The 26,426-nt window shown below is 39.2% G+C and overlaps 3 protein-coding genes across 19 annotated transcripts in view; 1 reads left to right on the top strand and 2 right to left on the bottom strand.

Annotated features, from left to right (window-relative positions):
• tcf7 (transcription factor 7) overlaps positions 1–3,342 on the top strand; it is an 81,463-nt gene extending 78,121 nt beyond the window's left edge. For 9 of the 15 annotated variants that reach the window (XM_036008755.1, XM_031307967.2, XM_031307966.2 and 6 more), the window contains one exon: positions 936–3,342. In XM_036008755.1, coding sequence (XP_035864648.1) covers positions 936–1,317 — 382 coding nt within the window. In that variant the 3' untranslated portion in view covers positions 1,318–3,342. Of the gene's footprint in view, positions 1–911 lie in introns of all 15 variants that reach the window. The other 6 variants (XM_031307974.2, XM_031307973.2, XM_031307975.2 and 3 more) reach the window with 2 other exon arrangements.
• A 411-nt stretch (positions 3,343–3,753) lies between these two features.
• skp1 (S-phase kinase-associated protein 1) lies at positions 3,754–9,253 on the bottom strand. Of its 3 annotated transcripts, XR_004106442.2 has the most exons (7): positions 8,972–9,253; positions 8,001–8,100; positions 7,526–7,599; positions 7,188–7,331; positions 4,351–4,491; positions 4,063–4,170; positions 3,754–3,998 (listed from the first exon to the last, which is right to left on the bottom strand). XR_004106442.2 is itself a non-coding variant. In XM_031307977.2 (6 exons), the coding sequence occupies exons 2-6, from the start codon at positions 8,095–8,097 to the stop codon at positions 4,135–4,137; spliced, it is 492 nt and encodes a 163-aa protein (XP_031163837.1). In that variant the 5' UTR covers positions 8,098–8,100; positions 8,972–9,141; the 3' UTR covers positions 3,758–4,134. The 3 variants fall into 3 exon arrangements, 2 of the variants coding, with proteins under 2 accessions (XP_031163837.1, XP_031163838.1); XM_031307977.2 differs by having other exon boundaries at positions 3,758–4,170; positions 8,972–9,141; XM_031307978.2 differs by lacking the exon at positions 8,972–9,253 and adding an exon at positions 8,726–8,874 and having other exon boundaries at positions 3,758–4,170.
• A 1,448-nt stretch (positions 9,254–10,701) lies between these two features.
• On the bottom strand, positions 10,702–19,762 carry ppp2cab (protein phosphatase 2 catalytic subunit alpha b). The gene is made up of 7 exons (XM_031308204.2): positions 19,428–19,762; positions 13,272–13,481; positions 12,990–13,163; positions 12,693–12,782; positions 12,244–12,405; positions 11,772–11,890; positions 10,702–11,514 (listed from the first exon to the last, which is right to left on the bottom strand). Exons 1-7 carry the CDS (start codon positions 19,527–19,529, stop codon positions 11,442–11,444), a joined length of 930 nt encoding a protein of 309 aa, XP_031164064.1. The 5' UTR covers positions 19,530–19,762; the 3' UTR covers positions 10,702–11,441.
• Positions 19,763–26,426: the final 6,664 nt, after the last annotated feature.

The following is a 26,426-nucleotide window of genomic DNA, read 5'->3' as shown; positions in this document are numbered from 1 at the left end:
CTAAGCTAAGCTAAGCGCCTGCCTCTTTGCTCTATTTCCGTAACACAAATCTAGCACAGACATGAGAGTTTCTCATCTAATTCACGGCATGAAAGCAAATGAGCAAATTTCCCAAAATGTTACTGTAATGCCATCTTTAACCCTTGTGTGTGTTGTCTTCCCGTCGACCAAGCAACTTTTAGTTTTTCTGGGTCAAGATTTAAAATCAAAACTTCTTTTTTTCCACACCTTTATGTCCAAGTTTTTTGTCACTTTTGCCGTTTGTTTCTGCGGGGTTTTTTTGTTGACGTTTTCATTTTTTTTGCGCCACATTTTTGAAGATTATTCCAAAAATGTTATCATTTTTTTCAACGTTCTTTTATCAATTGTTTTCTTCAAATGCTATAAAATTGAATAAAACACCCAAATTCAATGAAAGTAGTGAACTGATCATTTATATTACTCGTGAAGAGCGTTGTAGGAAAACATCCACGGTATTTTTTTGGGGACAATTTGGTTGAAAGAAACCCAAAATCTTTGATATGGAAACTTTTTGAAAATGGGTCAAATTTGACCCCAGGACAACAGGAGGGTTAATATTTTACCTTAGATTGACACCAATATTGCAATTATGTTGTTACTTTTTCCTCATAAAAGACAGGGACTTAGAGGTCCACTTATTTGACACGATAGCCTTTTTTATTTTTAACTAGAAAATAATTAGGAGCCTAGAATTTCCAAAATATATTTCCTAATATGGATTTGTGATGTTTTGGACATTAACTCTTCATTTACATATGTACGTAGGCTGACACTAATACTTTTCTGTTGTTCATTATGACATTATATGTCTCCCTTTTCATTGACATCAGTGTGAATGATGCATCTTCATTAAAGCCCGCTGACGTTTACCATCCACACTTTATTCACAGATAACTCTCTCTGACTGTCCCTAGGAGGAAAAAGAAGTGCATTCGCTACCTTCAAGGAGGAGGCTGCCCCAGCCCAACTTCTTCAGATTTAAGTGCTATAGACTCTCCCCCGTCCCCCGCCCGCCACCGTCTCTACCAGCACCAGCTCCCCCCCTCCCCGGGCTGCTCCCCACCCACCTCACCATCAACACACCTCCCCTTGTCTCCGCCAGCACACACACGCTCACACACGCGCTTACCCCTGCAGCAGTCTGCCGGCAAGCGCAGCGACCTCCGTCAGCCCGCAACCAAACACGCCCACACACACCTGGAACTGACGGGCAAGCAGACGCACAGCTCGACGACGGCGCTGTCGGCCGCCAAGGCCGCAGGACTCTCTCTCAAAGTGCTAACAGAGTCACCGTGATCACTCTGGTCCGCTCACATCCCTGACCCCATGAAGTCCATCTTCCTCACCTGCCATCATTCTCATATTATCCATAACCTGCGGTCCTTTTTTTTTTGGCGGGATTTAAACTAAATTAGGAGTGACTGAGTGTGGCAGGGTGGTGTAGTGAGGAAAGGGGAGCCATCCTTCACCCTCCGGTGACAGCCTGCATCCGTCCTGCTCGATTGCCCCAGAGTACGATACTAGCTGTGTCTCAGTTCAGAGGCTGGATCCTCCAAAGTCTGTGTTTCTAGACAGAACACATAAATAAACAGGTCAATGAGGCCTATTCCTCCTCAAAGCCCCCTTCAATTGGTCAATTATTTAAACAAGCATTCAGGCAACCCTTGTCAGCCTGAAAGTCTGGAAATATTTGGCAGATGTATGGTTCATCAATCGCTGGTAAATTGTTACCAGCCTGCACATGTTAATAAGGTTAGTACTAACCAATAACCATACAGTAACCCTACTGTAAATTTGTGACTTCTGGTCACGAACCTAATTGTTGACGAGGAACACGTGAGTGTAGCGGAGTCTGTGAGGCTTTACTGTGTCCTTTGGAAGAGAAGCCTCTGTCAGGTGGTCCACTGAACGATCCGCTTTTGGAGCCACACCCTTGGGAGGATCCAGCCCCTGAATTGGTGATAGAACCCCCGCCATTCACCAAGAGTTCCAGCTATACCTGCGCTGAAGGTAGAATTAATCTGGAGCCTAACGATCCGTGGTTCTTTGGCTCCATCTGCTGCAGTTCAACTCAACTAAAGCAATTAGTTTTGCCACGAGGACAGCTCTGCCTCCTGAGAAACAATTTTACAAGTAAAACTCCCAAGCTTCTCTTTTTTTTTTTTTTTTTTTTTTGTCTTAAACCGGCCCTGTGCTTTGACCTCCATGACAATCAAACAAAATGTATTGTAAATGAGCTCTTTGTTAAATGAACCACATCAACACTGACTCTTCTTCAGTGTTGTTACATATACACTTTTCTCCAAATGTAGGGATTTACATCCACCAATATCACTCAGACCAAACCAGAGGGGAGCAGAGACCAACAACCAGCCAGCCTGACCAGCGGAACCTCGCCTTTAAAGAGTTTTTATTTTTTTTAGCTGCCATTTTGTCAACAGTACAACTTCCGTTTCATTCCATTTCTAAATGTTTTTACAACTACCTGCGTGCAGCCCTCAGACAAAGAAAGAAACACATTTTCAGCAGGTAAAAAAAAAAAATGTCTAACCAGTCTCATACATGACAAGAGTCTCCCCAACTGCAAGTTACGTTATTTCTTTTAGGCACTTTCAGTCTCTCACTAGATCAGCTGTTACATTTTTGTAGTTTTCTCCAAAAAAAAATCTTTTGTGACTTTTCAGATGTTTCGCTGGATGAAACCCTCAAAGATGAGGGGTTTTTGTTTTCCTCTTGGCCGTTTTCCTTTGAACATTTTGTAGCTCCATGAACTAATCTGAGACCAAATGGGTACTATTATGTTGCATTGTGTTGTAAAGTTTTATAAATGTTGGAATTCCCTATTATAATTAAACTTTTATATGTTTTATGTAAAAAAAAAAACAAAAAAAAAAATTAAGTGTAATACCTAAAAAAAGTTAGTTTCTACAATTTCTTAAAGCAATACATTGTGTTTGTCCTCGTACAGAATTTTACTTTGTTTCAGTCGAGTGTTACTGCCGCAGCGTTCAAATATTTTGTGTTCTCAATCTGTGCATGTTCCAACTTCAGTGTAACAATTGATTAAAAAGGCTTTAATTTACCGTTCTGCTTCCAGCTTCAAACTCAGCTTACAATACTGTGGGCAAACTGTAAACTGATCTTTTGTACAGCAAACCTGTTTTCCTCCAGCAGAGAGAGCTCTTGTGCTAGAAATAGCTTGTTTTATTTTGAGGATGTTCACATCAGTAGTGGGAGCATCTTGGAGATGTCTTTGTATTTTTAACGCCTCAAAACGTATTCCTTGTTTTTGTTTGATGTATTAAAAGTGTTTTGAATATATTGTCCATGTCTACTGTAGTTAAAACAAGAGTATTTTAAGAATGATTTCAGTGAGACATATTACTTTTTTAAAATAATTAAAAATGTTCCTCTGCACCCCGGTACCTTCAACACACAAATGACAGACACCACCCTTTTTATGAGTTTTATTTACTCCTTCAAATGTTTGATCGTCCCAAAAGCCAGCATCTGAGCTCTGACAAAAGTTTCCAATTCAAAACATGAATTAGGAATGAGTTACCCAATGCTGTGTGACAACACACAAGTACTTTTGAGTCCAAAGGACATTACGCAAAAAAAAAAAACTTCTTTCCACCCTAAACTTCACTTTTCCTGCCTATCTTCTCTGAACATGGTTTCACAGAACAGATGCATCCGCAGAGCAAAAAATTAGATATTCACTCTTTTATCTCCATTGTCAAAAGAGCCATTTTATTTCATTAATTACCCTAAAAGAAAAACATAACATGTCTGGTAAAAAAGACAACCTTAGCAATTAATAATAGGGAAACATTTTCTAATCTTTAAGGGTACAAAGCCATGAAACCAGAACTATTTGTTATGAGAATGCACACCATGTGTGTGGAAACAGAAAAGAGCTTTGTTTAAATTAATGACAACACACAAGAAAGTTAAAATGGTCATGCTATTGGTATACAGAAATGGGGGGGGGGGGTGTGTGTGGCTCTTAATATACTAAATGTAAATATTGACAAGTATGAACAACGCCAGTGCAACCAGTTAACAGGGACCATTCTTTTTCAGTGTGGAGTGTTGGCAGGATCTTCCCCTTTACTTCTCTTCACACCACTGGTTCTCTTTGCGTACCTGTGGACGTGAGGAGAGACAAACGGGATCAGTTTCCGAAAATACGTGGAGGGCAGGTCAACTGTCAAAGCTGTGATCCCTTGTAGAGAATAAACTGGGTAATTTAAAATTAGGTTTAGCGTCACTCCAAAGTAATCTATTCATTTCTCATAACAGACAGATGATGGGTGAAATAACTACCTGGGCTTCTTCCTCCTCTGTGAAATCATTTTTGATGTTGAAAGTCTTCCTGATCTCCTCTGGGGTTTTGCCTTTAATCATGTTGGCCACCGTCTTGCAGGTGACATCTAACAGACCTTTGATGTCCAAATAGTTGGCAGCCTAAAAAGGAAATAACAGTGACATGTAGAAGATTAGGGGATGGGGTGGCAGTAAGAAAAAGGCTGGAAGGACTGACAGACACCTTAGCATTTCAAGGAAAATTAACTCTTATAGGTATATCAACAACCAGCCAAGGCTGTTTTTGTTTCGGATTAATTTCAGGGACTACAATGCATGGAGCTGCTGGGGATTTTCACTACTGTCATTTTTTCTAAAAGCCAAGGATTAATGCTGACGACAATTAAAAGCATGTTGCGTTTACACAGTAAATAGTGCTAAATAGAAACAGCAAGAGGCTGCATTAGTGTTGCTGTCACGACGACTGGATAATATACAATTTACACCTGGCATCAACATGTAGTCTGTATCCGTGTCTCTTATCTGGATAAGGAAAAACACATTGATTCAAGGTGTAAACGCACACAGAAAGCATTGCGATCGGAGCACAAATTGATCGGTCAGACCACGTCTGGAGGTGGATGTTGTGATCAGATCTCAGCCAGGCGTAAAGAGTTTCCAGCAAGTTCAAAGGCCACCTAACTCCAGCTCTTCCTGCAAGCCCAGCAGAAGCTACAAGTAGTAGCAATATTTAGCAAGTCTTACCTTGCAAAAAGGTTTTTTTTTTGTTTTGTTTTTTTAAACTAGACCGGCTGGAAACCTAGTATGTGGCCGGACCGTGTTTGGTCAATGTGCAAAATTTTGGCCAAATTGTTACAGGGATAGTCAGTTGTAGTGTATATAATGGGAATTCATGGATATTAAATTTCATCTGCAATTTTCTGTAGTTCTAGTAATATGTTCTCAAAGTGTACTGAAGTAGCATATCATATGACATGGTTAATCTACAGTATGTTTGAGACAAATAATTGAGGACTGCTTTAATTTAATAAATTCAACAATATAATCGTGCTATTCAACAATTTGTACTGTATGACTCATCTCAAGTGTTACTGTGTAATTAGGGTTACTTTTGTAAACAGACCAGACCTAGGTTACATCCCATGACATATTGTGAACATGCCCACAGCCTCAAATGTTAATCGAACGGAAATCAGCGCAACATGACTTTCCCGCTTCAGCTTCCAGACCGTGGTCAGGAAGCACCCTTTGTTTTAGTAGATGCTCACTTCGGTGGGCTGCAGTGTTTATTCATAGACAAACTGTTCACTTACTAATAGTTGACAACTTCACTATTGAGTGCAAGTGCCTGAGTGTGTACTGTTGTATGCTGTTACTATGTGCTGTTGCTGTCTGCCCCTGGGGGACAGTAAAGTCTAATTTCTCCTCTACTTCGATCGCCTGCTCTGAGTGCATCCACCGTCATTCACTCTCTCACTCTCTCTCTCTCTCTCGCACGCTCAACCGATGATCGACAACCCTCTCTATCTAGAGGTTTAGATTTGAAGAACAATCTACTAATATTGTGACATTGATTCCAACCATAACTCCCAGCTCTACTTCTGAGTGAGGCTGAGATCAATAAACAAAACATCAAAAACTGACTTGAGACTTGTCTTCATAAGACTTCAGACTCGACACTCGTGAACAATCATTTTTAGGAAACGTCTGATGAGCTGAATGTTATCCCCTCCCTGCGTAACCATTAACCTACCGATGGAACGCGTAACACATCTGCTGCGCGCAGCCACATGTGAGAGGGGACAACAAACATGTTGACCGCACCGGCAGCTGCTGTGGCGTTCATCAGAAGCTTTGGCTTTAAAAACTTCTGACAACAAGGCCCAAACAAAACAAAAAAAGCGCTGAACGCAAATGATGTGGACTCTAGCTCAGAGACTTGAGACTTGACTTGGACTCTGAGCTAGAGTCCAAGTCAAGTCTCAAGTCTCTGAGCTAGAGACTTGACTTGGACTCTAGCTCAGAGACTTTTGAGCATCTCTGTGTTCCAATAGACTTGCATCCCTTAACTTATTAAGACCAGATGCAACATATGCGTGTTTAATACCTGTTGAACCTCCCATACACCATTTGGAGGTCAATTTGCATTCATTTTCATTTGGCATGGGAGCACCCACTAAGCTGCTTTGTCACCACCCCTTCCCTCTTCAGCATCAACTAGCTTCGTGCATATAAACACATACAAACAGCCGGAGAGGGGGGTTGGGGGGTAATCAACTCAAGTGTCAGGCACTCCGGCACTCTGACTTCTGTTTCACTTCCTGGAAGCCCACAGATTGTCCCAACACCTATTTCCAAATCACTCCCAGGAACTGATTAGGTTACCTTTCACGCGCTCTGTCTGGTTATGCATCTTTTGTATCTCAGTTAACCAAATGAAATCACTCCGTACTTTACAGCAGTGAATGTAATAGACCACAGGAAAGGAGAGGTAAGAAAAGAAATGCGCACATTGCGCAGAAATGTTACAAACAAAAAGAGGTACTAAAGCAATAGAGAATATTTGCAATGACAACTTTATATAATGTGCATCAAAGCAAATGTCTTGAGAAATCAAATTATAGAATACCAAAAAAGGTTTTCAGTAGTGTTACTGACTGCATGTGCGCGTGTTGTGGAGATAAAAATCTGTTAACAAATTTACATTTTGGTTAAAGTATAGGTGAGGGTTGGTGGTTTGGCATGGTAATGGTAATGCTTGTAGTTAAGATTAGCGTCAACCTCCGGAGAATAAATGTAGGTCTATGTAACGTAAATGTAATGTAAACTACATTTACCAGAATCAGTTCAAACAAGGTGCCTTGGTCCACTTTGAGGAACTCCTGATCCCATACAGGAATGTCATCTGTCCTCTTCTCCTTGTTCTCATCGTCCTCAGGAGGAGGAGGATCATCTTTGTGATGAGTGCACCACTGAATCACCTGAGGGAAACAAATACACACACACATATTTTAACCGAGGTAATGCATGACAGTTAAAACCAGTCAATATGTATGGCATTAATCAGCACTGCAAACTGGAGTAGAAGGGTTTAAACACCACACTAAAATTGTTTGTCTTTGTCTAGTGTCTTTGTCTGCGTTTGTTCTTGGTGGTGACGAAGTGCGTTCTGTACCTTCTTGAGGATGGCAGCGTTCACATTAGGGAGGGGAACTGGGTCATCATCTCCTTCATCATCCATTCCCAAATCTGTCAAATAATCAATGAATGCCAGCCATCAGCTAATGAGTTGAAATTGTCACTCTAAATCAAACTATTTTTCCTTCATTTTCCAGAACAGGTCACTTAGTGATATTCAGGAGGTAAGGAGCAAAATGTTCATGTCTCATGTATAGAGAAAAATGTGTCTGTTGATATATGGTGTAAACCTATACATTTGTGAAATTTTTGCCCATGAGGGTTGGGCATTTGTGTGCATGACATGGAAATAAAAGGAAAAAAAAAAAATCAAAATCAGTAACATCTACCAAAATTTGCATTTATTTAATTAACTTAAATGGCGCAAAGAAAAATAACATCACACCAGCCTTGAAGTGACACAATGGACTCAAAAGTTTGTTTTGATTCAAGAAGATACTAGATAGCTATACCTTCTAACATGGTCTTGATTGTGACAGACTGTTTGGCTATCTCAACATCCACCTCGAAGATTTCCCCATCAGAGCTCTGTAGTTTTATTGTGGGCATTATCTGTAGAGTAGAACAATAAGATTATTAAACACATTAAAGAGTACCTAAATGAATATCAATCTATAACAATCAGTCTTTTTTTAATTTGTCACATACGAGGAACAAAATGTAAAACATGTAATCCCATTATCTCCTTCAACTTGTGCATGATTCACTTAGCTAAGGCATAATGTAAAATACAAAATTTGACAAAGTAATCTTGTATTAGCTGACACTTTATTTAACGTCTTGTCATTGCTAACGCTACCACTAGCTAAGCTAGCTAATATTGACAAGTTGTCTGTTATTCCGCTATAGACCTTTACGTTACAGGCCAATAATAGTTCACGTTAGGTAGCTAACGTTACAGCAATAATGATAAACCTGGTACAACATGTAAACATAAAATAACAATACCTACGCTGGCGTTGTTATTGCCTATATAAATTCAAACGACAAATGGATAGCATTAGCTAGCGCTAACGTTACCTCCAAGCTAACCAACGATACATTTAGCTAGCTAGCCACCTGTTAACACAGGCTAAACGACGGTAACGTTAATGCTAACCATGTTATTAACTAAAGGGGTGCTCGTTAATGAATACAACACCAGTTCCGCATGTCAAACGCTAGCTACAACACCAACCTTGTGTGTGTTTTTAAAACCAAAGCAATCCTCTAATGTTGGTTAAATAGTAAGCGAACCAGGCAGCTAGCATTACCATGCACTATGCTAGCATCTTAGCTTGACGTTACGCTGACGCTACGTCAGTGAGGCCTCTTAGCAACCACACCGAAGCTATTCAAACAAAAATGTAAACACATTTTAAAGCTCCATTTAAAAAGGTGTTTAAATGTTAAAGAATACATTTCGCCTTGCGAAGCTACGTACCGTAAATGTTTTAACTCGGATCCAGAGGTGAAATTCCTCTGTAGTCAACAGCAGGGCCGGACAGACTCGGAGGCACCAATCGCGGCTGGAAGTCTCTGGATCAACCTGGTGAGCGTGAGAGTCCTGCCGCCAGGAGGCTGACGGTCGCTTTGTCAGATACTGGAGAAAGGGAGAGGGGGTAGGAACCCCATGAAGGCTGTTTTCCCTGTTTATCTAACCCTGTTTTATTATTATTTTACATCAACACACTAAATAAATATGCTAAGAGTTACTCAATCGTTATTAAACAGGATGAGCTTGCACGCCATTTATATTTTTTGGATGACATTCTGCAAAATTTGAAATATTTTTGTGGGAGCTTATATCTACTCAGTCATTATTTTGATTATTTAAGATACTATCTCATAATTTCGAGAGTTTCTCGTCGTCATTTTGAGATACTATCTCATTATTTTGAGAAACTATCTTATTATTTTTGAGATCCTGAGTAATTATTTGGAGATTCTAAGTCATTATTTTGATATACTATCTCATTATTCTGAGATAATCAACATCAACACACTCAATAGAAATTCTGTGATTTTTGCAATCGTTGGTAAGTACGATAAGCTAACGTTACATACAGTACTAGAGCATGCACCTTTCAGTAAATTATATATTTTATAGTGTTAAACACATACACATAACTTATGTCAACTATACACTACTGTACATATACATATCCACCTACCTCCGATATATAAGCAACCTGTTATATTAATAATTATTTATTTAGTCCAGCACCGTTTGCACTTTTGCATGGTCCTATTTTATCACTGTTTACAACACTAATTGGCCTTTAACGCTGATTCTGATAAGCTTGCACGCCATTTGTATTTTTTTTGTGACATTCTGGTAACGTTATACATATGTACCATATTGCCGTTTTGGCATTCATTACAGCCAACATACTGTATAAAAAAAAAAAGTCGTTACTCTTTAAACTGCCATGGGGTGGCGTTTTCTCCTTATTACAGATCCTCATTAGCTCAGTCTATGGTGCTTTCAAGTGCTCCTCGAAAGCTTTTATTATAGTTTTGATAGCATAAATATACCGCTTAATATATTTCTAAATGTTGCATCAGTACTGATTTTTTCATTAATAATATACCAAAATGTTAAAAATGTCATATTTACATTATGGTAACGCTTTAAAGCTATTGTTTCAATGTAAAGACTACAGAATCCTTTACTGAGATTGACAGTAAAAGGGTTCAAACATTCTACAATTTGCTGTCAAAGCTCATAATTGTGCTCACACTGGCAAGATGGTGGTAAATGGTGTGTGTGTGTGTGTGTGTGTGTGTGTGTGTGTGCGCGTGTGCATAGAATGTCTGCTTTTCTTGAAAAAAAAAACCTTTTTAATATTAACCAAGATGTCCTGATAAACTATGTATCTGTGATACAGTTTAGTTACCATTACAGTAACTCTCCAAGAGGAAGGTCAGTGTGCAAACCTATCCAAACCACACACCCTTAACTAATGCTTCAATTGTAGCAATGCCAGCCAACCGGTACAGATGACTGACCTACTCCCTGGTTGGTGAACTGGCTGACTTCCAGGTGGTTCAGTTCAGAATTAATCACAGTACAAAGGGACCATCTAAGCCAGACCATAACACCAGTTGCCGTCTCATTCAGGGCAATGTTTTTCAGTATCATAAAAAGGAAAAGATAACAGCACATTCATATCAAGGAGCCACCTTCATCTTTATTATTGAAATGGTTTGGTTAACACAGACTCTGGTAGTTCAACGGGAGTCAGTGAGTTGATGTGGATGAACGCTCCATTATCTGTCTATCATATACACCAAGCTCAGCTGTGTGACTGCATAGGAAGGGCTTTCCTTAAAAGTTACACAGGGCAAAGAAACCGTGTGTAAAACTTGCCTGTTGCCTGTTGGGGGCTTTATTTGTAATTTTCTTTTAATTAAATAAAAAAAAAAAAAAAAAAAAAAAAGCATCTGTAGTGTGAAATAATATTCATCTTTTCACATATGTTACATTTGTTTAGATTTACAAAAGTGCAAACAGATCACGTTCAGATCTTCTAAATATAAGCCATGGCATGTAGAGTTCAAACAGCCGCATTTGACATAGCAAATTTTCGTCTTGACCTTGGTGCATTCGGTCCAGCTGCACCAGGAACAGGATGAGGAATTTAAACATCACTGTTTTACATAGTGGGGGAGATTTTCAATACAAGTCCTCAGCAATGAATATTGTTATACATATGGCACACACCTTCTGGTTCATTCAAAGACACACAGACATTTTTTTTTGCTAAATGCTTAAATAGGTCTTTGTGTGGATATACAATGTGCACTGCTGTGTAGCCCCCCAGTCTCCCACCCTCCCTTGTTGTTATCGGTTGAATGTCATACATCATGGCAATACTGGGCCTGACTGTACAAGGGTCAAAGGTCAGAATTTACAGGAAGTAATCTGGGGTGCGGCGAGTGACATGAGGCTCCCCTCTGCGAGGCGCAGGATCAAACTGCAAACTGGTTAGGAGAAGAAATAAAAAGTAGGAAAAAAACATGAGATTTGTCAAACAATCATAAATGCAACTCGTACGTATTGTAAGCATAATACTAAGCATCGTTTAGAATGATGCATACACACATAATTTGTGTTTTACAACGCATGTAGCACCATTTCAGGCATTAAACATTTGAGGGGAACATAATCATGCAGAGCTTCAGCTTTTAGGGATACACACAATCGCATACTGCAGCTCTCAGTTTTTTGTTATACTTACAATGAGTATTTGAGGGTGTCGTCTAGTTCCATGATAGCTGCCTGGTTGCCACAGCGGTAGCAGTAGTTGGGAGCACTAAATATTGTCACCACATTCCTCTCATGGCACCAGTTGTAACCCTGGAGGAAACAAATGCATTATTCACCAGAGATGTACTGTACTGTATAATTCAGTACAATTCAAAAAGTGCTACTGTAATGAAAATGTACTGTTTTTAATCTCTGTATGACAGTTCAAGATGGTTTATAGCCCTTTGTCTTATTGTTTTCTGTAGCAGTAGTGGTTGGGAGAATTTTTTGTTTCGTTTGTGCTCATTTAGTTCTTGTTTTTGTTAAGCATTACTTGAATAAACAAACACCGCTGAAGTGTGTAATTCTTGACTGCATCTGGGAAGTCTATGTACTGGAACAGCCACAGTCCTGAATTATACTAAAATGTATAATTGCCTGGTAAATTTAAATAAGACACGCACCTCCATAACCAGCTGGTGGGCACGGGACACCAGCGTGAGGCGGTTGGCGTGGTTGAAAGTCTCAGAGATGTCCTGGCCGAAAGTGTAGCCGGCTCCTCGAGGGGAGATGCCCCAGCCACCGCGGTCGTCAGGGTCCGACCACAGCAGGTCACACATGGGACCCTGCGGGAGACAAAGAGGAGCATGTTGGCAAGGAAACAAAGACGCAGTCCTGCTATTAAATACTGGAACAGCCACCATGTTTATCAATATACTGAATTATGGAGAAAAGACAATATCAACACAATGCTTCCTTTTTTGCCTTTAAGTATCGTTTACGATAAAGTTACTGTTACTGACAAACATTTGTTGATGACAGTTATTTTACAACCAAAATGTTTTGAAATTTTCAAAAGCAAAGTTCTAAGCCGCTTGGCCAGGAACATCAAAATTAAGTATTATCCATCTACCTCATGTGGCACTTCCTGTAAACGGTCCAGTGCTCTGATGTGATCCAAAGTATCTATGGACGGTGACAGGCCTCCATGAAGGCAGAATATCTGGAAGGATGAGAGGAAAATTTCAGTATTAGTAGTAAATACAAGTACAAAATACTTCTCTCTGAACATCAGCTTCTGTATCCATCACATCATTAAACTAATGATTCCCAAACTAGCAATGTTATATATTTCATTCTACAATGCAACATTAAACTCTGTCACAACAAAGTTGTATTTATCATAGCTGTGAAACCAACCAATTCTCACCTGAGAGTCTACCAAAGCAGTGAGGGGGAGATAATCGAACAGGTCGGTAAAGTACTTCCAAACGTTGGCGTTGCCATATTTTCTTAGGCATTCATCATAGAAGCCGTAAACTTGTGTGATCTGTCTGCTCTCGTGGTTCCCTCTGAGGATTGTGATGCGCTCCCGGTAGCGTACCTGAAACACGAGCAAACAACAGAGCTGTATGGGAAATTTCGTCCTCAAAACCCCTATTCAGTTTCAGAACAAGTCAAATGTGTGAGGACTTTTTAAATGATAACTTACCTTAAGTGATACTAGTAAAGAAACGGTTTCTACGGAGTAGTACCCTCTGTCAACATAGTCTCCCATGAACAAATAGTTTGTGTCTGGAGATTTCCCTCCGATCTTGAACAGTTCCATGAGGTCGTGGAACTGGCCGTGCACATCGCCACACACGGTTACCGGACATCTCACCTCCTGAACGTTTGACTCCTTGGTCAGTATCTCCTTTGCCTGCAGAAAAAACAAATAAAAAAAAAAAACATTAAAACATTATCTCTAAAGTGTCCTGAGATAACTTCTGTTGTGATTTGATACTAAAAATGAATTGAACTGAATAGATTATCCTTATTTTGTGTATAGAGTTGTACAGTTAGCTTATGGGAGTTATCGCTACACACAGGTTTCTTTTAAAGTGCATATTTCTTTAATTTTAAAAAGATAAGCACACATTCTGTTATTAATTTTCACTAAGCAGGTGCCTTATGATTATGCAGCCTTTACCGGTACTTGCCTCACTAAAACAAAACTAAAAACATAATGAAAAAAAGCACCAATACTAAATCTGGAGTCCTGCAACAAGGACTATTCCTGCAGTCAGTCTAGCTTGGCCGGCTGGTCTGACTAAGGGGTCAGTCAGCTGTATGATCTCTTTAAAAGGAGCTTTGAAGCAAACAAATCCTCAGGCTGAGAGAGAAATTGTCTGAGTTGAATGACCACCAGACATGTCTGACGCACTGAGCCATATTGGAGATATGGAGCAAGAAGAGAGACAGAAGCCCCATTTTCACCTGGTATTACTGTAAAATGCGATCTGAGCCGATCATAAGGGGACAGCTCTAAGTACAGGTGGGAATGCATGCAGGACTCAGTGAGATCCAATCACTCAGACCACATTCGGAGGTGGTTTAGGCCACATATGACCACATTCTTTTAGCAGTGGGCCTGTTTTGACCTGGTTTAAACATCTGTCCTGAGTGATCCAATCACAAGTGGATGGGCGTGTTCCCACCTAGCAGTAGAATGGATCTCCAAATGCGTCCTGAGGGACCACTTGTGATCGGATCACACTTCCCCGCTCTATATGCAAATAAACACGTACATTATTTCCGTTTGCAAAAAGGCTGGTAGATGAGAGAAAGACGTTTTGAAAAGTTGTGTTCAGCTCTCAGTACGTTTGTAGCTTCTAACTAAATCTCTGTGGTTGGTAGTTTAGTTTCTATATGTGGTTTATCTTACATTTGATGATAAAAACAGCCTAGGAGAGAGGCATCTGTAAAATCATAGGAAGGTGGACAATAGAAACAGTGAGGGGTTATGGTGTTTTGTCTGTGGCACATTTTGAGCAGCCCCCAATCTTTTCATACTGTTCCCTTTAAACAACAAATGCGACCACGGTGGGATAAAGAGAGAATTGACAGATAGATTGCTGAAGTCGGCCTGTCATCCCGGCAGATGGGACACACACACAGAGAGACAGAGACAGAGAGACAGAGACAGAGACAGAGACAGAGAGAGAGAGAGAGAGAGAGAGAGAGAGAGAGAGAGAGAGACCAGGACAGGACTGCAGCGCTGCACAATGCTGACCTATATTACATCCACATACACATCCTCCACGTGCCCATACTACCATGTGACAGGAGGCATTTCAATGACTGGGCTGTGGATGACAAATTGAGCAGGGTCTTTGACTCTTGGAGCTACATGCCTGTGTTAAAGTGGAGCAGCAATATATTTTCGTCCCCCCACCCCCTCCTGATAATGTTGAGTGAGATTGGCTGTCTACCGTCACACGTTGTAGAGACACGCAGGAAAAACTCTATGTTACGCGCAAAGACGGGCTCACGTAATAGGAGCTGAAAAATAAATAAAAAGATTTGAGCTTTTTTTTTGTAATTTCCTTTTGTTTTATAAAATTGGTATCGGAAAAAGTATCGTTTAGGAACCGGTATCGAAGTCACGGTATCAAAAGTTTTTGAACGATACCCAGCCCTAACTGTTCCCCTGGGAAAATATACCAGACCCTGGGGTTTAAACAAAAGTATAACTATTCAATCAAAGACAATATCGTTAAGTGCCATTCCTTCCATCCACAATCCATTAGAGCATCCACTACTAAGTTGCTTTGCCAATGCATAATACGATAAATGCAGTGCTGAACTGAGTAATGTGTTCAGTGACGCTTCAGATATCACCTCTGTGTCCTAAATTGGCTCCGCTGATTATAACTTGGTTAATGTGCACTTTGAGTGAGGCCAGAGCAGTGATTACTTGGTCTGACAACAGATACGAGTTATATCTTCTCACTGTATGCTGTGATAAACCACTGATTTGATTTCTTTGTCGTCTGCTGAGTCCTGCTAAAGGTTGCCTCAGATACTGCAGAGGAATTGGGCCAGTGTTTTCATCTTTTTTATGCTCTTACTTCCTTGCTCCTTCCTCTCATTAAGAGACTTCCAATATTTAATCAAAATCCTGCAGTTGTAAATAACCTGCCTTTATAGCTGGTTGTTGTAGTGGATTACAAGTTGATCATTCTTGCACTGCGATCATCAGCCACATCAATCACCTCACTTAAAAAAGACCTAGTAAATATCCTTTACTTACTGTATAACGAAACAATGCAACAAAAATATGACAAAAAAACAATAAAACCTCAAAAAGGATTAAAATCTATAGATCAAATAATTACATAAAACTTGAGGAAGTAAACTAATTCAATGTGACCTGCTGTTTATGGTACCAAATTAACACTTTCATAATTCCCAATTTGAGCCTGGACTTAACGATGCGAGAGACCGGTTTATCCATGAGATGGCGGGTCACAGTTTGTACTGTGGATGCCAGTTCAGCTGTATATGAAAAGGATGACGGCAGATGTTACGCAAGCACCTCGACCAAAGTACCACACCTGTAGCAGAAATGCCACAGAGAGGCTGCAGGGAGGGAACCTCCTAGATGACAGTTGTGCCAAAGACGTCACACAGACATCAAACTGCTTAGCCAAGTGCCAAGAAGTGAAGTCAGCATTTCAACGTCTGCCGCAATATAATCCCAGTAAAAGTCAGTTAAACACGGCCAAAGATTTTCCTGCAGACATTAAGCTTGACGACTAGGCACAACTACAACCACAAACAACCACGTCTCAAGATGTTTAAATTACGGTAGTTAAAAGTTAAGCATCTGCCTGGCAACAGCACTATAATCAGTGTGGAAATCAGCACCAGCTGGATGATGGTAGCAGATTGGGTCCGTGTTTTCTACTATGACAGTTTGTGAATTTTGCTGAGATGCATTTAACAACATTTTGTCAATGTCAGTGTTTTTGGTTGCGAGTGTGTTCACAGGGTCCACTGTGTTGTTACATACTTTCATCTGTCTTTTTGATATCAATTTAAATACTGTTTTTATGATATCACTCTTACACTATCTCAGGATTTCTGCTCTACTTAAATGGATACACAATGCAAATTTAGTTCTCTATATCAGGCGTTTTGGTAGGAAAACAAACTATCATGTGGAACAGCGACTCATTTTTCTGAGTAAAACCGTGACCTCAGTTGGCAAACAAAACTTTATTTGCCGCCCTGACTAGCTGCATCCAACTGGTTTAAACATAGACAGTGGTCATAGAGAGGACTTCAGCTCCAGGAAGTGGGGCAATAATTGCCGCATGACCAATATATTACATCATTCTGACAACCTTTAGATGATGCCATATGGCATTAATGTTTGAGGAGAAACAGAGCATTGTCTGCACTCACTTAATGTTAACACGGTAACTACATTAAACACGATTAAATGATCAAGCAGATTACAATACTACATTGTAAACAAACAACCCACCCAGAGCGTTGAGAGGGGGAAATACTGCAATGTTGAAAACCGAAAGATTTGCATTGATTATGATTGAGTATTCCCCTCCTGCCTGCCCACTAGACACCAGGCAGAAACTCTGCCTTTTCTGATAAAGCAGGAAAGCAGGAATGAAAAGACTAAGGACAGATTACACAGCACATCACATTCCTCCACACCCCCATACATCCCAAAACAGAGACGGCCGTTCTCTGAGTCACAATGAACACTGTTATCCTGAGTCACACACGCTGATCCCATTACAATAGATTTGATAGTGTTGGTGATGCAACTCAAAATCAAATCATATCCTCTGCTATTTTTAAATCAAGGAGGAGGATGTGAGGTTGCATTCTGCTGAATAAATTAACAAAAGTCACAGGGTGGTGGATGGATACTGTAGATGCAGGTAGACAGTTTGGAGAAACTGTGTAGGTTTCCTTTTTCCTCTCAACTATTTTTATGGCATCTTTGCTGCAGTGGAGAGCAGCAGGAAAGAGAAACATTATTTGTGCAGCTCCTGCTTTTACATGTTCCTTGGTTAACTTCCAGCACTCCAAATATGGTAGTGGGCCTAGTTTTGCAAAAGAAAATCAAGAAACACCACATTTTGATGATTAAAAAAATGTTTAAGAGTCTACAGGTGAAATTGTTACGTGTGGCCCTGACATCTAGAGCTGGAAATCAGCAGATGGTCTGAGCAGAAATATGTTGAGGTGAGAATGGGGTTAGGCTCCAACTCAAACCAGAAGTCTGCAGTTGGCCAGTTATCAGCTAAAGCAGGAGCAAAGCAAAAACATGGATACTGAAAACATTGTAAATGTTCTGCTTTCAGTTTCTGTTTGAATGAATCAATGAGTGTAACAGTTAACTAAGATCAACAAGCAAGCACCAGTTAGTAGCTAAAAGGTCAAAGCCACGTTAAGATGACAACACCTCTGTGACCTCAAAGATGACAGTGTCAGGGGAAAAGTCTAGCCATGTAATGAGTTCATTCGCCTACGTCATTTGCTTACATTACCTCTAGGTTTCCCTGTGTGACACATGTCTACAAACTGGAAGCAAAAGCAGAGGATAGATAAAGCTCAGAAGTTAGAGTTCCCATTCACATGATGTATCTTTAACCAAATGACTACTTGATTGCCTAGTAAACAAGTCAGCCTCACTACTTATTGACTAGAGAAGTAAATAAGAACTTAGCAGGGGTCAGAGGTTAATGGTAACTTTCTTAACTACCTGTGAGAAAAGCAGAGTAATCATGTAGCACATTTGCATAGAGGATGATAAGCCAACTTCATCTCAGGTCAGTCACATTTTGAACTGTACAGTAAGCCTTTACCAACCTTTCTGGGGCTGCAATGTGGCTGCACATTAGCCTACATTAGGATAGTCTTTGAGGGTAGAAAGGTTAAAAGTATTGTTTTTGGGGTTTGTTTTGGTACCATAGCGTCAAATATACACTTCATATACTGTCATATCCACATACCTCAGATATAAGCAACCTGTTATTAATAATTCTTTATTTATTCCAGCACTTTTATTGTATTGTATGTATTGCAATGCCCCACTGTATTACTGTTTACAATCCTCATAGAGCGGTTTGTTTACATGTGTGTCTGTACGTATGTGTATGTATAGATGTATGACTTTTTTAGCTAAAAAGACATGCCACAGGTCACACTGACAGTTTGAATGAGGAGGGCTGTAAATGTGGTATGTGACTTGAATCCACACAGTATGGCTGACCCCTTCCTGGCGCTGGTGCTGGTAATTCATTAGCTGGTCCACGCCTCCAGAACAACCTTCATGAGGAGCTGAGGGCAGCAGAGACTGTTGATACTTTTAAAGGCAAACTAAAGACCCAACGTTACCTTTTTGGTCTGGCTTTTAAGTGAGCTTTATTTTTTTTATTTATCAATGTATTTGTCTGTCTATTTATCTATGCATTTTAGCCCGTTTTACTGCTTGGTGTTCCTCACTGTAAGATATTTATGATATCGTTTTCCTCAGTAAAATCTGTTGTTATTTTATTAAATACAAATCCAATTATTGCTTTGTGTGGATTATGTGAAGCACTTTGGGTTACATTTTATATTTATGAAAAGTGCTATAGGCTACAAATAAAGTCTGATTGATTGATTGATTAGTTCCCAGGCAACGATTCAAACGCCCAAAACAAAAACCATAAAGTGATATGAAAACCATAAAAATATACGCACGGCGCAGTGAAATGTACACTATAGACGCCATTTTAAGAATGTCTGGAAGGCGTCGGCAAGGAGAGAGAAGACGTTGACAGTAAGTTAGAGTTGAGAGATATCTCACCTTTTCACATAATGTTTTCACCTGTCCCTCCGACAGCTGCTTGCATTCGTTAAGTTGCTCGATCCACTGATCAAGTTCTTTCGTAAACGGCTTTTCGTCCATTTTTGTGTGTTTTCGGGGTGTTCGTTTGCCGATACGTTATCTAATTTCGGTTAGAAGACGTCCCACAGATGTTCTAGTATTTTCCGGAGCTTACAAGAGAACCACTGAAGGTGCTAGCGTGTCTCTTGTTAGTAGACGCATGTATCTGCTCTGTCCGCCAGATTGCTATGATTTGACTGAAAACTGAATAGAGACGTCAGTTGGTGATCCACCCTGGAATTTACTCTCCGCAATAAAAGACCGCATTTCCGGTGATGACCTTCTAAATAAAAGCATGTGGATGATGTGGAGAGCTGAAAATACACTTGCTTGCTTTTCAATGAATGTTATTTACCCATCTGCAGTGGTGGAAAGTAACTAAGTACATTTACTCAAGTACTGTACTTAAGTACAAATTTTAGATAGGCTACTTGTACTTTTCTTGAGTAGGCCCTAGTTCTATTCGTGCTACTCAGAATCAGTTTTATTGTCACATAGCCTATGTGAACATATACAATTAATTTAAAGATGCTCTCGATGTACTTGCACACAGTTCAAGAACAGAAAAGATATAAATGAACATAGAGCTTGAAACAAGGACAACAAAGCAAACAAATTAGGCCTATATAATATATATTGTTCTGCAGTTCTGAAATGGACTGCATAATGGGTAGCCTACTTTTACTTTTAGTGCTTTAGGTATATTTTTATGTACTTTTATATAATACATTTGAAAACAATATATGCAATGAGGCAAATAAATTCAGTTAAAGTAATACAAAAAGAACATGTAGCTTAATAGATTAAATATTAAAATAATATAAAAAATTATACTTTGTTTATATATATATATATATATATATATATATATATATATATATATATATATATATATATATTAACAAAGTTCTTAATGAAATGTTTTTTTAGATACATTTTGAGAAGTGATTTAACAGCAGCTTGGTTCAGGACTATTCACTGCAGTCTGTAATAGGCCCATAACTAATATCACATAATACTCCTGTCCCCACCCTTTCAGTTCAGTCTGGATATAGTCCTTCCTGTCAGTCTAATATCCACAAGACAAGTGTAAAGGGGGTGTAATTGCTCCAACTGTAGCCACGAAAACACCGGAATTTAACACTTCCTTCAAAATAAAAGTGTCTGGAAAGTAACTAGCCTAAGTACAATTGTATTGTACTTAAGTACAATTTTGAGGTACTTGTACATTTCTTGAGTATTTCCACAATATGCTATTTTCTACTTCTCTACATTTATTTAAGAGCTACAGTTACTTTCAAATAACAATTGTACATAGGACTAAATTATCAGTTTATAAAATATGACCCAAGGTTCCGGATTACAACATTAACATTATCATGATTTAAGATTGCAATTATACAACAAAGTTGAAGTAAAAGAGATGAGGCAGGATATAGATCTGTTAATTAGGTTTTATGACATTTTTTATTTGTCGACTTTTCAGAACAAGCATGGGCTAAAAAAAAAAAAAAAAAAAAAAAAAAGAAGGCTTTGTACGTATGATTCTCTGTCTGGAAGTGCTACTATTCTTTATTTTGTGCAAAGTAGATTATGTTGGACCAGAAGCTGTGGATGAAATTACTTTTGTATCGGTGTCCTGGGATGAGCCATTTAGTGGCATGACACACAAAAATAAAAAAGCATTTATTAATTCATTCATTCACCACTTAGCCTGTATACATTTTAATACAATATGAACCACTGAATATGTTTGCTGTGTTCTCTGGACATTTGCCCACACTGGTTCTAAAAGAAGTAAAATAACAAAAACAAAGAGTTGATTTGCAGCCGACTGAATTCAACATGGACACTGATGGATGTGAATTCAATTTTTATTATGAATAATGAAAATTGGGGGTAGGACTGGAAAAGTTCTTAACTTCTTCCTACCCCTTTTGAACAAGAACAATCCTATAGTTGCTTATTTGTGGCTTGTATGTTGCTGATGATCTCGTTTGTTTTTCTTTTATATTGCTTACAAGTTTTACTTTGTGTTTGTAAATAAATTGACTAAATATAATAAAACATACATTAATAGGTCACTAGGCTATACTAATAATCAGTATGACGTTTACTTGCTTATGAAATGTGGTTTAATTCCTTCAAACCATAATATTACTGTAAGGTTGGCCGAGGCACAAAACCTGAGAGGAAGACCCCGTTTGCAGTCCAGCTGTATTTATTCACAGGATGCGTCCATCTCATGCAGCCATATTAACAGTGCAAGTCTGGCCCAGAAAAAGAAGAAAAAAAATGAAGAGAAAAAAATAATTATCAAAAGAGAAACCATGGATAACCTAAATGCAAACTGTGCAAAACAACAAGTAAACCCCTGCACAGGCTAGGGACCTGTGCCAGACACTTTTTAGGGGTGCTGTAAGAAGAGGTTGACAGAGGTCACTTTAAAATGAAAAACATTGTGCTGTGTCAAGAAAAGTAAAAATACATCAATCTAAGTGCATGCTCTAGTGACTATGCGTGTGTGCGTTTAGGCCTACACAAACCCAGCTACAATATATTTCCTGGTCCATTTTGCCCACCGTTCATAATGCAAACCTCAGTCTATGCCACAAAAAGACGCCACACATTAAACAAAAGCAGTGATCAAAGACTGAATCATCTGAGCTGCCTTTCAGGGCCACTCACTGAAGAATAGAGACATGTATCATGTTAATGAATAATTATCGTATCTTTAATTAAACCTATCAGGTCCCTTTGTAAATATGATGAAACACCAGGCAAGATGAAAGAGGGTGACAAATGGCGGAGGCAATATGATTAAATTAAACAGGAGGGAAGGTCGCTTTGATTCAATGTTCCACTGCTGGCACACAACCCTATGATTGGCAGGTTATTTTTAAAGTGTGCAGACTATTGATTACGTGCAGAAAAGTGCTCTTCTCATTTACAACCATCAAACTTAAGCCCAAGAAATAAGAATACATTCAAAACAGTGTAGTTAGCTAAGTTATACCCACTATTGTCTTGCAGATTAGTCATCATCTTTGTTATCAACAATCTGTTATTCCTCAGCAGCAGTTAATACACTATCCCTCTTAAATAAAATCAAAAATGAATACATTCTTCACTTTGGTTCAGCTCTTCTAAAAGAAATCAAATCTATTTTCCTCCTGCAGCAATCACACAGTCCCACAGAGGATGTGTGTGTGACTCTCTCAATAAGTTGGTGGTCTTTCTGTTTTCCTGTTTAAGCCTTTTCTGCAGGAACAAATAATCCTTATTTTCAAGAGCGCTCTCCTCATAATGGAAAATCTCTGTTTGAAGGCTCACAGTGAAAACAGGCAACTACATTGCATTCCCCAGTCATCTGACTCCTGACAAACCTCATCAAGTTCCAAGTCTCTTAAACAGTGACCCTGTGGCCTTTTTTAGATCATGATAAGCATTCTCTGGATCGTTGTTTTCCACATTAACATTTCATCAATCACTTTGGAAACAAGCTCATCCGGCTGTCGGATTGTTGTAGCCCTGGGCAGTGGACCGGGCAAGCGCCCAACCTGGCACACCCCAGTGGCTCATTCACCCTTATGTGATCGGCCTGCATTTCATTTGATGATGTATTAGGGTGTATATATATATATATATATATGTATTATATATAGCAAAAAGTGCATGTGTCCCTGTGCAAAGTGGAAATAAAGTCTTAAAGTTGTTTCTGTGTGTGAATGGCTCACACTACACATAACAAAGTGGCATCTACAATTTAGCAAAATGTAAAAATAGATAAAGAAAGATAATATATATTTTTAACAGGTAGATTACACAGTTGGTCAGCTTTCATCATTTAGCTTTACCCAACCCCGTGCATGTCTCCAGTGATGACAGAGTGTCCCAAATGTTTGTTGCTAGTTATGTGAGTGACGACATGTTGACCATCACTGCATAAAGACGCAGGAGACAACAGAGGCAACACAATACAAGAGCTTAATCCAAAGTAACATAACTCTCAGCTGCACTGTGGCGGGACGGAGCCAGTGTGACCTCCAACATGCCATTAAGGATATGCCAGGATACATGATTATTTTATAATCACCAATCAAATGACTGCAGTTTATCAGTGAGCCTCATTGTTGTTGTTCCCATTTGGTAATGAAAGCTATTTGGGTACCTGCTGCTGCTGCTGCTGCTGCTGTTCAACATCTAAATTTAAATTATCTGTGTATGCCAAGGAGGTTTGGATAAAAGCCCTTTTAGGCGAGCAGATGCAGACTGCATGTTTGATGCTGATGCCAAGCTATCAGGACTAAATGGCTGAACCCTCTTGTAAACAACACGATCAGAGATATGTTTGTCTGCAATGTGGCGGAGGATTAGATCATGACAAATGGGTTGTTTTGGGATAGTTGGTTGATGAAACTGTTTGTGATGTCAGAGGAAATGAGGAGAACAGGAACCAGTTAGAATCCTGGACGGGATGGGACAGAGACACGTTGTGCGTCTCCCCCCCAAAAAACAATAGTTGAGTTGTATAGCAATAGCTTTTTAAGCGGTGCATTGTGAAGTCATCTGATGATTACCCTCTGCATAACCTTGAGAAACTCCAAATAAGGAAATACTGCAAGAGACAGATGCCGGTTATTTAGTAGTAGTTTTAGATACAGTAAACCGTAGATGAGTGAATGATTATGAACGTATACATGTATACAAATAAGACAAGTTGAAACTTATGACCACTTTTAGAAAAGTATGATGTCGCAGTCATATGACAAATCAATATAGAATTGCAGGTTAAACGTGAAAAAGCAATTTGGCACATAAATATAGGCCTACATAATACTACATACACAAATACATATACACACATATAGAGATACAGATATGAAACAAAAAAGAGAGGGAGTAACAACCTCTACCTCTTTCTTTTTCTCTTTCCATTAGCATGCATTATTGTGTCTCCAGGATGTGGATTTTGGTTTGCAAAGGCATGTCCCGCCCTACTCTGCCTCTGATTGTTTTGTCCTGGTATTCTTAGCTTGACCAATCTCACTCCTCATGCCTATACCTAACCAATCCAACAAACAAAGGTAACGAGTACTAGCCAATCAGAGGCAGAGTAGGATGGGTCATGACTTTGCAAATCTAGGAAAGGCAAATTTGCCTCCAGGATACCTGAAACCATGACAACAGCAGATTACTGTTTCCATCTAATATCTTGAGCTCCATCTGGTGTCGACAAACAAGAAGTCCAGGGTACTTGTCCGTAGGAAGAAAACAAGAGCAAGAAGATTTTGTGCTACACTCCATTATAGTCCACAAAACATTAAGTTTGAATGTTTTTGTTAAATGAAAGCTTAGCATAAACAATAATAAAGTCTCCTGAGCTTAAAATGTGTTGCCTGTCCCTGTCTGCATATTTCAGCCACTTTTGTCTTTAATTTCTCTATGTCTGCATTTCAGCACATCAAAAGCTAAAAATGTTTCAGTTTTTCAAGCGAGGTGCTTCCAACATTTTCTATTATGCATCTTTTCAACAATATCTTTATTGAATTTTTTTATATAACAACCCAAGAGCTGAGAAAGGGGATATTGTACAACAATATATCAAGTAGGTACCAGACCAGCCCATCCCACCCTCCCTCCCTCCCTCCCTCCCACTCACTCCACCCTAACAGGTCCGACCATACATTCATACAGAGTGTGTACCAAGCAAAAAAAAAAAAAAGGAAGAATACTAGCCTTCAGTATAACATAAATCCAACAAGCACAGACAAAATAAGCCTAAAACAAAACTATTGCAAAAGGGAGGTGCCTAGCAGGGATAGGTAGAAAAGAAATATAAAACAAACAACAAATAAAGCTAAAAACTGCACCAAATGTTGTATTAGCATGTTTAACCATCACCTGACATTGTGTAAATATAAAAGAATTATTGTATTGTGGGCACTGTGTCCACATATGCTAGAAAACCACCCCAGATCTTTTTTAATTTTTCAGGTTTACCCTTCAAATTATACATAATCTTTTCACTCGGTATGCATGATGTCAGTTCATTCAGCCATCTAGCAAATGTAGGTGGTAATACATCTTTCCAATACAAAGCTATACATTTGTTAGCTGTAATAAGGGCAATTCTAATAAATTTGAGTTGGTTTTTATTGATTGACATCATAGATGTGTCACCCAGGAGAATTACTCTTGGTTCTGCGGGAATGGTTAATCCTGTAATGTCATTAAGCACTTTGAGTATAGACACCCAATACAAATTAAGACAAGGGCAAGTCCAAAACATATGTACCAACGTTCCTACTCCCGATTTGCATCTTGGACAAAACTGGGAGTATTGAGACTTTATTTTATGTAGTCTTTCAGGGGTATAATATGTTCTGTGAATAAGATTGTATTGTGTGATTTTATGTCTAGAGTTAAAAGAAAAACACTGAGTACTAGTACACAATGATTCCCAAACCCCTTCTTCAAAGTTACACTCCAGGTCTTCTTCCCATTTACATTTCACTCCTAGCTTTTCCCAGCCTATAATCTGACAAATTCCTGAGTAAAAGTAGGATATAAACCCCCTCACTCCCTGTTTACTGCGCACACGTTTATCTAGAGGCTGCTCTTTTAATAGTTGAAGAGAGCCACCTTGTTCAGAGATAACAAAGTGCCTGACCTGGAGGTATTTGAAAAAATGAGTGTGGGGTAGTCCATACTGTGATGAGAGCGTCTCAAAAGTCTGAAGGGTTCCGTCTTTAAACAAATTCCCAAAAGTTGTAATACCTTTTGTAAACCATATGTTTGTAATACCATCTCTAAGAGCTCCAGGTAGAGAGGGATTGGAATAGAAAGGGGACTTGTCACTATTATGCATCTTTAAAGTTTTGTCTTGTCCTTTCCTGTCTTCTCTTTTCTCTGTTT

The sequence above is a fragment of the Sander lucioperca genome, chromosome 13 (assembly GCF_008315115.2).
Source record: "Sander lucioperca isolate FBNREF2018 chromosome 13, SLUC_FBN_1.2, whole genome shotgun sequence".
NCBI lineage: Eukaryota > Metazoa > Chordata > Actinopteri > Perciformes > Percidae > Sander > Sander lucioperca.
This window is presented reverse-complemented; position numbering and strand designations above follow the sequence as displayed.